This window comes from Fukomys damarensis, unplaced genomic scaffold (assembly GCF_012274545.1).
Source record: "Fukomys damarensis isolate Sample0158 unplaced genomic scaffold, DMR_v1.0_HiC HiC_scaffold_15, whole genome shotgun sequence".
NCBI classification, from domain to species: domain Eukaryota; kingdom Metazoa; phylum Chordata; class Mammalia; order Rodentia; family Bathyergidae; genus Fukomys; species Fukomys damarensis.
Window position 1 is genome coordinate 56,435,840 of NW_022900927.1, and position 11,420 is coordinate 56,447,259.

An 11,420-nucleotide genomic window follows, 5' to 3' on the forward strand; every position below is an offset into this window, starting at 1 on the left:
TGCCCGGCCCGCACAGCGGGAGCTGAGTAGCGTCCACACTGCCGTGCGCAGCCTGCAGCTCCACCTGAAGGCCCTGCTCAACGAGTAAGTTCCCAGCCGCGGATAGCAGGCGTCTCCCGGGTTCCCTATGGCCACTGACTGTGTCCCAGCCAAAGGGAAGGGACAACTGAGGCACGCGCAGTGAGGGACAGTTTAGAGCTGCGAGTGTAGCAGAGAAACCGTAATCTGTAAGCACCACTCTTATTTTGGAGAGTCAGTTACTCGCTTTTCGTGATTTCATCAGAAAACCTGAAAAGATAGGACAAAAGCTGGTGGTGTTCACTGTTGAGTGTTGAAATGAAAAGATTTTTAAAAATGAGATTCTGCCTGGGCTTGATGGCACACGATCCCAGCTCTCCCTCGGGAGGCTGAGGCAGAAGGATTGCCAGGAGCTGGAGTTCAAAGCCAGCCTGAACTACACAGTAAGACCCTGTCTCAAACATAGAAAATAAAGGAATCAAACCACACAAGTTACACCATTCTTCAGGACGACATTGCCAGTGCCAACACTGGGGCATTCACCCCCACGCTGCACCCTGGCAGATCGGGGTTCCTAGGGCACACATTTGCTTGCTTGCTTTTTTTTTTTTTTTTAATATTTTTTCACGTTTGCTTCCTCACGTTTCTGCATCTCCACTGGTTTCCAAGGATAGCAGCTTGGACTAGGGTGTACAAACATTCCATAAAAGTCATAGCCTTGAAGCCGGGGGTGGTGGCCCACGCCTGTGATCCCAGCACTCAGGAGGCTGAAGCCGCAGGTTCCCAGGGAGTTTGAGGCCAGGCTGGGCTCAGTAAAGGGTGAGGAATGGGTGCACTGGCCTGCTGCGGACCGAGCTTCTGTCTGCACGTCTCCTCCTTCTGGAGTACAGCCCTGCTGCAGCGCTCCTGTCCCTGCTGGCTCCCATGATCCTCCACACTCACCCTGCAGCGCTCCCTCGAACATGCCTCTTCCCTAGCCGATCCCTGTAACTAACTACAGGTAATTGAACTCCCGTAGGATTATCCAAATCTGTCATGTTCTCCTTTGGGACCTGGATTCAGCCAACTTTACCAGCTTTATGACTCTGGGCAAGTGTGGGTTGTTTTGTTTTGTTTTTCCCTAAATTTAATTTCTTACCTGTAAAATGAAAATAAAATGTTGTGTCTGGGCATGTATCTGTTGCACGCCTGTAATCCCACTTGGGAAGCTGAGGCAGGAGGATTGCAGGTTTGAAACCAGCCTGAACTCCATAGCAAGTACTAGGCTTGCCTGGACTAGAGTGAAACCTCTTCTCTAAAAAACCAGTGTATGATTCAGCAGTATCAGGTATGTAGCATTGTTGTGCAACCCTTAGCCCCATTCAGCTTCAGAACTTTGTCCTCTGAGCTTCGTTTCTAAATAAGCCCTGTAAACCATACCTTTTACATTTTTTATTTTAGAATCTATTTCTGTTGTGTCTCTGTAACGCAGGGTAATAATTCTTGAAGATGAACTTGAAAAGCTTGTTTGTACCAAAGAAACTCAAGAACTTGTGTCAGAGGCTTATCAAGTCCTAGAACAGAAATTAAAGTTGATTGAGCCCCATGTTCAAGCAAGCAATAATTGCTGGGAAGAAGCCATTTCCCAGGTGGACAAACTGCTGCGAAGGAATCCAGACAAAAAAGGTACCTGTTGCTTTCTTTGGCTCTGTTTATGGATCGTGCTCATTCTCCTTGGGCAGGGTTTTATTAGCTAGCTTTCTTATGTGGAGGATGGAACTGGCTTCAGAAATGTTTTCATTTACTTTTCAAAAGTTGCATTTAGCCAGGTGTGGTAGTGCACACCTGTGATCCCAACACTTGGGAGGCTGTGGGAGGCTGAGGCAAGAGGGTGACTGTGAGTTCAAGGTAGCCTGGGCTACATTGTGAGACGCTGACCCCCCCCCCCGCCAAAAAAAAGTTGGGTTTACATGTACAAATTGACACTCAGTTCAAAGTTAGTTCTTATGTTGAATATAAAAATGAATGATTTGAATGTTCAGTAAATTTCCTCTGGTTTTTTTGTTGTTGTTTGTTTTGTTTTTGGCATGGGGATCAAACTTGGGCCCTTGCGAGGCAGGCAGCAGAACCACAAATTTTCTCTTTTTTAAAAAAACTGAAATGAGGTAGATTTTGCATCATTTCCTATTATCACAACTTCTAGAAATTTAGGGTTAATAAAAGAATGAGTTTGATGGTCAGTGATCAGATGTTGAGTTTTCTTTAAGATAAATCATTGAAATAATAGGCAAATGAATCAGGAGTCGTCCTGCAGACTCATTATTAAGCATCGGTATTTAGCGGTACCGTGAGATTTTTGCCACCAAAATGCTTTTGTCTGCCTCAGATTTGATGCTTGTTTGTGCATCTCTAGTTTTATTTGGAATGTTTGGTCCGTTAATTGTGTAACTGTACCGCAAACCGATGCCGGTTCTTCTGTGAGCCCTTTAGAAGGCTAAACAGGCTTCCACACCCAATCTGCGTGGTGTAGTCGGTAGTACCAGGGTTGTCCGGCAGGTGCTTTTCTCCCTTCCTTTGACACTCACTGGTTGGCAGTGAGACTTAGTAGTAGTCCTATTTCTGTTTCTCACGTTGTCCAGAATCTGGCCGAGGGAGCACATGCAAGCTGACCTGTAGTTAAATCATTGTTTGAGCACTTGTTCTCTTTGTCCAGCCATGTTCCCGAGAGACCCAGCCCTTCTCGCAGACAATGGCATTTAGAAACCAAGGTCTGGCCGGGCGTGGTAGCATATTCCTGTAAACCTGGCACAAGAGAGGCTGAGGCAGGAGGATCATGGTGAGCTCAAGGCCAGCTTGGACTATACAGCGGGACCCTGTCTCATGAAAAAAAACGGGAAGAGGAGAAAGCCAGGTCTGCTTGTTGAGTGTGCTTGTGTACCCTCGGTGTGCAGACGGAGCTGTGTGCGTGTGTGCCATGTGGACTCACACACGTCAGGGCCTATCTGTGTAACAGTCAGCCAAGAGTCACACGGGCCTGTGGTTCTGTGTCTGCACCCTGTGACTGTCACTGCCCTCCCCTTTCCTCATCTGTGCTTCCTTCCTCGGGTGGCACAGACATGGCTCCCATCACCTTAAAAACACTGCGTGCAGTTCCTTGGCTGCCTGCCTGACCCGCTCTCAGTCACTGCCTCCGCCTCAGCCTGCTGAAAGCCTGACCGCATAGCCCGGCCACCAGGCTCCTGCAGCGTGGCCCAGACCTCCCCTGCCTCTTCCCACAGCGTCCCAGGCGCCTCCCCACTGCCCCTTGCCGGTTAAGGGTTCTGCCCCGCGGCAACTATCCCAGACCTCCCTGCAGTCCATATCTTAGTTGACCAGAGCATTTCAAACATATTTCTCCAGCCAAGCATACCTGTGATCCCAGGCCTCAGGAGGCTGAGGCAGGAGGATCGATGCAAGTTCAAAGCTTGCCTGAACTACACAGTAAAATCCTGTCTCAAAAAAACAAGCAAAAAATAATAAAAGGAGTGAGATATGGCTCAGTGGTCACGCGCTTGCCTGCTTAGTGTGTGTGGCCACAAGTCCTGCCCATTGTAATTCCTATTCTGATGACTGTTTATTCAGGTGCTTCATCCTTTGTCCACATGTCCCTTTTCTTCTGATTTGTAGGCACTCTTTAAGTGATAAGGAAATAAATGATCCTCTGTACTATAAAGCGCAAATATTTTTCCTGGTTTTCATGTAACTTCTGATGTGTGTTACTTTTCTCTCATTGCCGAGAAAAGAATACCCGGCCCAAAAATTAAAGGGGAAGGAGTTTATTTGGCTTATAGTTCATAGAGGTTTCAGTCCATAGTCGGCCAACTCCAAGGTGGGGATGACAAACAGACATCACAGAGGAGGAACAACATGGCCCGAGCCAGGCAGCAAAGGCACCAAGAGGGCCCTTCACAGTTTTCCTGCCTTTTATCTTATTCAGACTACTTAGGGCAGGTAGCACTCAGCCCTTAATCCCAGTGCCTTCGGACCTAGCCCTGCCATGAGTCAGTCAGTCCCACGCCAGATTCGCCCAGCTCTTGGAAGGCATGAGGTGTTGGGAGGCCATCTGGACACAAGCCATAACGATGTTTCTTTAGGCTAGATTTTTTTCCTCACAAAAATATTTTGTGTGTTCTTTTCCCATTTGCATGTTCTGGATTTTTGTGTCCTGCTTAAAAATCTTTCTATTTCAAATTAATCTTATAAATTCTCATGATTTCTTCTGATACTTTTGTGGCTTCACATTTTTATGTAGGCATTACTCGGGAATGACCACAGATAGCTACAGTATATAGCTCAGTCGGCCCTGGGTTCAATCCCAGCACCAAAAGAAAGAACTGCCCTAAAAGAAGAATCCCCAGGTAATAAGGGTTTCCCATTATTAGAAGTACCACAAGCGAGGCGTGGTGGTGCACACCTGTGATCCCAGCACTCGGGAGACTGAGGCAGAAGGATCACCAAGAATTGGAGGCCAGCCAGGGCTACATAGTGAGGCCTTGTCTCAAAAAACCAAACAAACAAAAAGAAATATCATATAGGTGAAAACTAACATTCACAACTTCCAAGGCCTAGCTCCTGAGCGTGGTCTCCAGCCTAGCAATATACAGTGTCACCGAAATCTTTTTCTCATGCACCTCTGACTTTTTACTTCTTTTTTTGGTGGGGTAATGGGGATCAAACTCCAGTCCTTGCCCTTGTGAGGCAGGCAGCAGAACCACTGAGCTAAATCCCTGGCCCATCCCTGACTTTTTAAAAACCAGTGTGCAGATCTGTGAATGAAGTCAGTGGCACAGTGCCTGCCTCACAAGCACAAGGTCCAGAGTTTGATCCCCAGTACAAAAAAAAAAAAAAAAAAATGTGCATTTTGACAAGATCTGGTCATTTCTCCACACATGAAAATTTTGAGAAATACAGCTTCAAGGCAGGTGTTCAGCAGCTTGTTTCTCCTACAAAACTAGAAGCAAGATTTCCATTTGTAGGCCACCTGCTGGGCCAGTGGATACTGGCAGCGGGAGGCTGAAGTTCTTTTTTTTTTGGTGGTACGGGGATCGAACTCCAGTCCGGCAGGCAGTAGAACCACTGAGCTAAATCCCCTGGCAAAAAAAAATGTAAGTTTAGATAGTGGTTGTGTACGTGAGAGAAGTCTGCACCAAGGATTGGTTCTCTTGGGGTGGTTCTCTCAGTGGTGAGTAACTCTGTTTACGCTCTAAGCCTTTCACAGGAAGATAAGTCCCGCCTAGGGACCTGGGAACCGGGAAGTAGGTCTGGGGAGCACTGGAGACAAGAGATGGAGCTCAGCAGTGCTGACGGGAGTGACCCGGTCCTTCCTCGGTGCCGCTCGGCTCTGCCAAAGTAGGGGCTGGGTCCCCTTTGTTAGTGGGGTGCACATGCCCCCTGCTGCCCCCGAGACTGCATTCAAGGTGGAGCTCACCACCGGTGCCTGGTGGGTTTTCATTCAGTGAGTCGGGTGCCAGAGCTGACATTAAATGTTGCATGAGCCAGGCTGGCCCCGCTGGTGGCTTAGGTGGCCCTGGCAGGTGACGTTCTAGCGTGGAAGCCACAGGTAGCAAGGGCTAAAGCCGCGCCCTGCTGCAGAGCGAGTCACCAGCACACTGCCAAGTGCAGGTGCAGGCAGGAGGGAGGAAGGAACGGGGGCCGGGAGGGAGAGGAGCATCGCAGACTTGTTCTGTCCAGCAGAGCTGCAGTCCTGGCTGCGGTAGGCCTCGCCAAAGCCTTCTTCTCTTGCGCCCTTTAACCTTCCCGAGAAGAGTGCCGGTCTCTCCACCACTCGCCTGCGGGTAGCCGTGACGGAAGCCACACTAGCAAGAGCTGGCATTTCATCTGGCGCGTCTGGCTCAGGAGCTCCAGGCTGCCTCACTACCTCTGCTAGTGATGCCTGTGCTGAGGTTGATCTCGGTATCACCACCAGCTGTCTTTCTACAGACAGACAGATGGCCGAGTGGTCATCTTTCTGTAACATTTACTGGCCCTTTTTTTTTTTTTTTAACTTAAAAAAGAAACTGTAACTATCAAGCTAGAAGTTTAGCCTGGTGTGGTGGCACACACCTGTAATTCCAGCACTCAAGAGGCTGAGGCAGGGGGAATCACTGTGAGTTCGATGCCAGCCTGGGCTACATAAGAGATCCTGTCTCAAACGCGCCCTCTCCCCCAAATCTATACGTTTAAATAGAGATCATGGATAATGATGAAAGAAAGCTAGATATAAGACTAAGTAATCCTGTAATTAAGAATCAAACTTGAACTTTAGTGAAGTAATCACAGTTAAACTCATTTGGTTGATCTCGTCATAATATAAAGTAGTCCATTTCTACTTCTAACTTCTAAGTTACAGTAGCATATGTGTAAGACAGGAATTGGTTTTCATGTAAGGAGAAGTGGTGACCTATTTTAAGATTGTTTCTATGCTCTGAACAAAATAATTTGTTCAACAACTATTTATAGAGTATCTAGTGTATGCCATATACTGTCGTAAGGTCACGGGGGAAACTAGGTCCTCTCCTTAAGAATTTAGTTTGACTTGCCAGGTGTGGTGGTGCACACCTGTAATCCCAGCCCTCAGGAGACTGAGGCAGGAGGATCGCTGTGAGTTCAAGACCAGCCTGAACTACATAGTGAGTTCCAGGTCAGTCTCAACTACATAGTGAGACTCTGTCTCAAAAATCAAAAGTAAAAAAAAAAGAAGAATTTAGTTTGACTTAAATTGTGAAATTGCTAGTGCTACTGCTGACTTTCATATCCTGTGTATGTCTGTCTGACTGCCTCTGTGTGTGTGTATTTGTGTGCATGCCTGTGGTATTAGAGATTGACCCCCAGGGCCTTTGCACTGAGCTACATCCCCAGCCCATTTTATTTTTTTAGTCTGAAACAGGTTTTCTCTAAGTTGATAAGTTGCCCAGGCTGGCCTCAAATTTGAGATCCTCCTGCCTCTGCCTCCCAAGTGTTGGGATGTTTACAGGTGTATGCCACCATGCCTGGCTAACTGTAGTATTTTTAATTTTTATAAGTTATCAGAACAAGTTGGACTGTATAACTGACAAAGTATTGGTGGCAAGAATACTTTTATTAGTTACTCATTCCTATGTGGCCAATTTCTTATTTCTATCCTGACCCCATTTGCTTTTGAAGGAAAGCCTGAAACAGCGTGTGAAAATCCACACTGCGCCGTAGCACCCCTAACGCAACCCACCCTGCACATCGTGGACAGAGATCCAGTCCCAGAGGAGCAGGTAAGAGGAAGGTGCTTTCCTCACGTGCACCATTTACCTACCCTTCTTTTAAGAACTTGTTGAATTTGTCTCTACTGAGCTTCAGAAGTTTGTATCAAACCACAGCTCTTAGTGTCTTGGATCTGAGTTCCCAGGCCCAGCATTGGGTTTTGTTGTTATTTCGATCTGATTGTCTGTGTCTGAGGCCTTTAGAATGATTCAGCACAAGCTGGGCGTGGTACTGCGCACCTGCAATCCCGGCTCTCAGGGAGCAGGAGGATTGCTGAAAGTTTGAGGCCAGCATGAACCTAGTGAGACCCAGTCTTAAAACAAAACCAAAACAAAGTGATTATACGTAACAGAAGTTAGTACATTGGCAGAGGTTCCTCTGGGATCTGAAACGCCTTTATCTTGGTCTTGGTGGTGGTTCCCATTGAGAACATATACGTAAAACTCCTGTGCTTCCTATTCGTGTCCTGACTGCGTATATATTATATCTCCATAAGCCAGGCGTGGTAGCACACACCTGTAAGCCCAGCGCTCTGGGGGCTGAGACAGGAGAATCGCCATGAATTCGAAGCAGTCTGAACTACACAGTGAGACCCTGTCTCAAAAAAAAAAAGAAAAAGAAAAAATTGGTGATTGCAGTAGGTATTGACAAAGATTCCTTTTGCCCAGTGTAAGAAAAACTCTTTCCTTGCAGCATATTATCTACTCAGTATTACACGTAGCAAACGGAAACTGATCCTCGGTTAATTTCACCGACATATTGCATTTAAAAGCATTAACTAGCTTACAGCACAGGTTAGCAGGCGTGCCTCTGGCTGGGCCTGATGGACACAGAGGCTCGGCAGAGCTGTTCCAGCCTAGACCTTACCCACCCCTGTAGGGCCGCGCGAGAAACCCGCTTCAAACGTGTGTGACCCCATCGCTGGGACACATCCTCGACCTCCAGCGAGTCAGGGGCCCCGGAAACTTACTGCCCCGGGCGCTGGGTACGCGATGTCCTCCCTGTCTTACAGGGGAAGCAGAAGATGAAGCGTGTGCTCATCCCAGCACTTCCGCCAAGTCAGAGGGGCCCAAACACCTGTCACAAGAAAAGCAGCGCGGCCAGGCCCAGCAGCGCAGGCCTGCAGTCCCGGCAGCCAGGATCCCGAGGCAGGAGGTCTCAGGGTTGAGCCCAGCTGGGCAGCTTAGCGAGGTCTTCGCTCAAAACACAGGAGGACTGAGCACGTGGAGCGGGGTGAAGGACTTGGGTTTGGGCCCCAGTACCTGGAGCAGAAAAATTGCAGTTGTGCTTTTGACTTGTTTGGCATAGCTATACCTGCCACGTTAACCTGAGGACATGGAGAGGGGGTCAGAGGAGAAAAACAGCCGCGGAAATCGTCCCGCTTTCTCACCCATGCTGTTTGGTTGGAGGTTGGAGGTGTTTTAGGAGAACGTGATGTATCCCTAGACACCTGCTGCTTTTTTCCTGTCTTCCGCCCAGCTGTGCTGCACTGACCCGGTGTCCGCAGCGGGCCCTCGCCCTCGGGCTCAGAGCTGAGCCACTGCGAGTACGTGGAAGCTTCTGGAACACCGTGTGCGTGAAGGCAACGCTCGTTCTTCTGTTCATTTTCAGGAATTAGAAGCTTACGTGGACGATATAGATATGGACAGCGATTTGCAGAAAGAGGACTTTTTTTACTTGTCTCAAGAAGACAGAGAGAGACAGAAGTGGGAGCAGGAAGAGTCCAAGCGGGTGCTGCAGGAGCTGAAGTCTGTGCTGGGCTTCAGAGCTTCTGAGGCGGAGAGGCAGAAGTGGAAGCAGCTTCTGTTCAGTGAGCACGGTAGGTGCCGGCCTCAGAGCAGAGCTTTCCCTGTAGAGAGGCCTCTGTCCCTGCACGGGCATCTCCTGACGGTAGAATCCTTACGGCATCCATTCCGAGAGCCTCTGTGAAGCCCTTGAAGTCCGCCAGCAGACTTTCCTCACAGAGCACGCTGGCAAGGGCTCTGTCTTATTTTGTCAGCCACCCGTCATGAGAATCCACAATTCTCGGCTGTATTTCCCGCCATCCTTGACTTAGGCTTTTCAAGTTAGACTCCAGTTCCCAGGCTCCCTTCCTTTATTCATGAAGAAAATGCGCGCTGATCCCACTCCCACGAGGCCTCTCATGCTCTGCGCCCCACCGCTGTCCGGGCTGCAGGCCCTGGCCCTGGGTAGGCCTCACGACAGAGGAGACGGAAAGGAAGCCTCGAGCAGCCAGGCAGCAGCAGGGCGGGGGCTGAGCAGCCCTGAGAGCAGCCCGTCGTCTGCTCGTCCACCTGTTGGCCTGCATGAGTCAGAAGGGATGGCGTTGGGTTTTAGGCATTGTTGTTTTCTGTGCATTCGTTTTGTTTTTGTATGCTTGTGTAGTACTGGGGATGGAGCCCAGAGCCTTCACACTGAGCTACATCCCCAGTCCGTTTCACTTTATTTTATCTGTAATTTTCAAACAGGATCTTGGTAAGTCACTGAGTTTCCCAGACCAGGCTCAAACTTGGCCACCCTCCCACCGCAGCCTTCCAGAATGTGGGGTTACAGGTGTGCACCACCACACCTGGCTTGTGTTCAGTTTTTCATCTCTGTGACTAAATTACAGTGTTCTTAAGTAGGGGTTTTGTTATCGCGCACAGCATTTATTCAGCAAGTAGTTACTGAGTGCCATTGTACCAGGCACCGCCTGCGCTGGGGCTTCTCCTGCCCCTGCTGCACCCCTTATGCAGGTCCCATACTCCCCTGCAGCTGGCAACAGTCATGAGTATCAGTCAACTCTGGCACTGTACCTTTGGTAAGAACTAGAAGGTTTATGAACTAACACCACGCACGGCTCCTGAAAACAGCACTATCTTTTCATTGCCCAGTATTTCCTTCGTGTAGCGTGGAATTCCCCACTAACGGTCTGGGCAAACCAGGACCGTGCCTCGTGTTCCGGTGTGTGCTTTGGAAACAGTTCACAGTCGTGCTGTGTAGCTGCTGCTAGCATAAACTGCTGTTCCCTTGCCAATTCCGGTCTGTCCTCCAGAGCTGTTTTCGTCTCTGCCTACAGGGGTAAAGTCCGAGTGGAATTAGAGAGGGACTCTGCACAGGAACCTGCTGTGGCCACTCTTTCTGTGTCGCTGCCGCTCCAGTGGAGTTCCTGCAGCATGGGGATGGCTCTTGGAAGTGGACACGTTTCACAAAACAATTTTTTAAACACACGCCAGCTCTTCAAGAAGCGCTCTTTTCCTCCCGTCCTGCTTCGCGATGTGTTGTGTTGTACTAACTCGCGCTGGGAGGAGAGGCCGCCCAGCCAGCCACCCACTGCCTACTAACCTCGAAGTAACACTTCACCCACTGCCTGGCAAGGACGCGCCATACCCGTGTGCTCTGCCTGCCTCCCTAGTCGTCCGAACGCGCGGCGGGGTCGTTTGTACGTAGGCAGGCGGACGGCTCACTCCAGGAGGGCCTCGCGAGTGGTCGGCAGGCCGGTGGGACTGCGTGTCACCCTTCTCTTAGCTCCACGTTGATGCGGAAGGCGGGGTGACTTGGATCCCTTCAGGCATTTTACCGATTCATTTTGAGTGAAAACCATGCTGCTTATTCTTTCCTAGCAATGATTCTCAAACTTTATGTGCATCAGAATCAAGAAGAGGGCTGGTGAAACCCAGCTGGGGTCTGTTTGTGAGAAGTTTCTAGGCGATAACTGATCCTACTAGTTCAGGGGCCAGACTTTGGTGGCCACTGCTTTTGAATAGGAAAGCAGCATTGTTTTATAGGGATTTCCCTAGAAAGCTTTATTGAGCGTTCCCTTATTTATTTATTTATCATTCTTTTTAAAAAAGAAGAAAGCTACTGGGAGTTTAAATTAAAATTGAAATCATCGCTGAGTCCTTAGTTATTTTTTTCTTTTCTTTCCTTTTTCTGTTTCTCTCTGAAGCTGTGTTGAAACCGCTGTGTCCTGTAGACCCAGTGGAACCCCTAAGTAATTCAGAGCCACCCGTGAATTCAGATTGGGGAAAAGTCGGCCAAAATGATGCCGAAGTGGAAACTGGTAACCCCCCAGGCACCGGCAGTGCCCTAGGCAGGACGGATCTTGCTGGCGGGAGCCCAGCCCGTCCTGCAGGCGAGGTCCCCCCGGAAGGAGCGGAAGGGAGCGGCGA

General features: G+C 49.2%; 1 protein-coding gene across 2 annotated transcripts in view; it reads left to right on the top strand.

The window, feature by feature from the left end:
• The window catches only part of Vezt (vezatin, adherens junctions transmembrane protein), a 61,450-nt gene extending 50,319 nt beyond the window's left edge, over positions 1 to 11,131 (top strand). For both annotated transcript variants that reach the window (XM_033763842.1, XM_033763841.1), the window contains 5 exons: positions 1 to 84; positions 1,490 to 1,683; positions 7,180 to 7,280; positions 8,881 to 9,088; positions 10,328 to 11,131. The exon at positions 1 to 84 is cut by the window's left edge and continues 221 nt beyond it. In XM_033763842.1, coding sequence (XP_033619733.1) covers positions 1 to 84; positions 1,490 to 1,683; positions 7,180 to 7,280; positions 8,881 to 9,088; positions 10,328 to 10,350 — 610 coding nt within the window. In that variant the 3' untranslated portion in view covers positions 10,351 to 11,131. The remainder of the gene's footprint in view (positions 85 to 1,489; positions 1,684 to 7,179; positions 7,281 to 8,880; positions 9,089 to 10,327) is intronic.
• Positions 11,132 to 11,420: the final 289 nt, after the last annotated feature.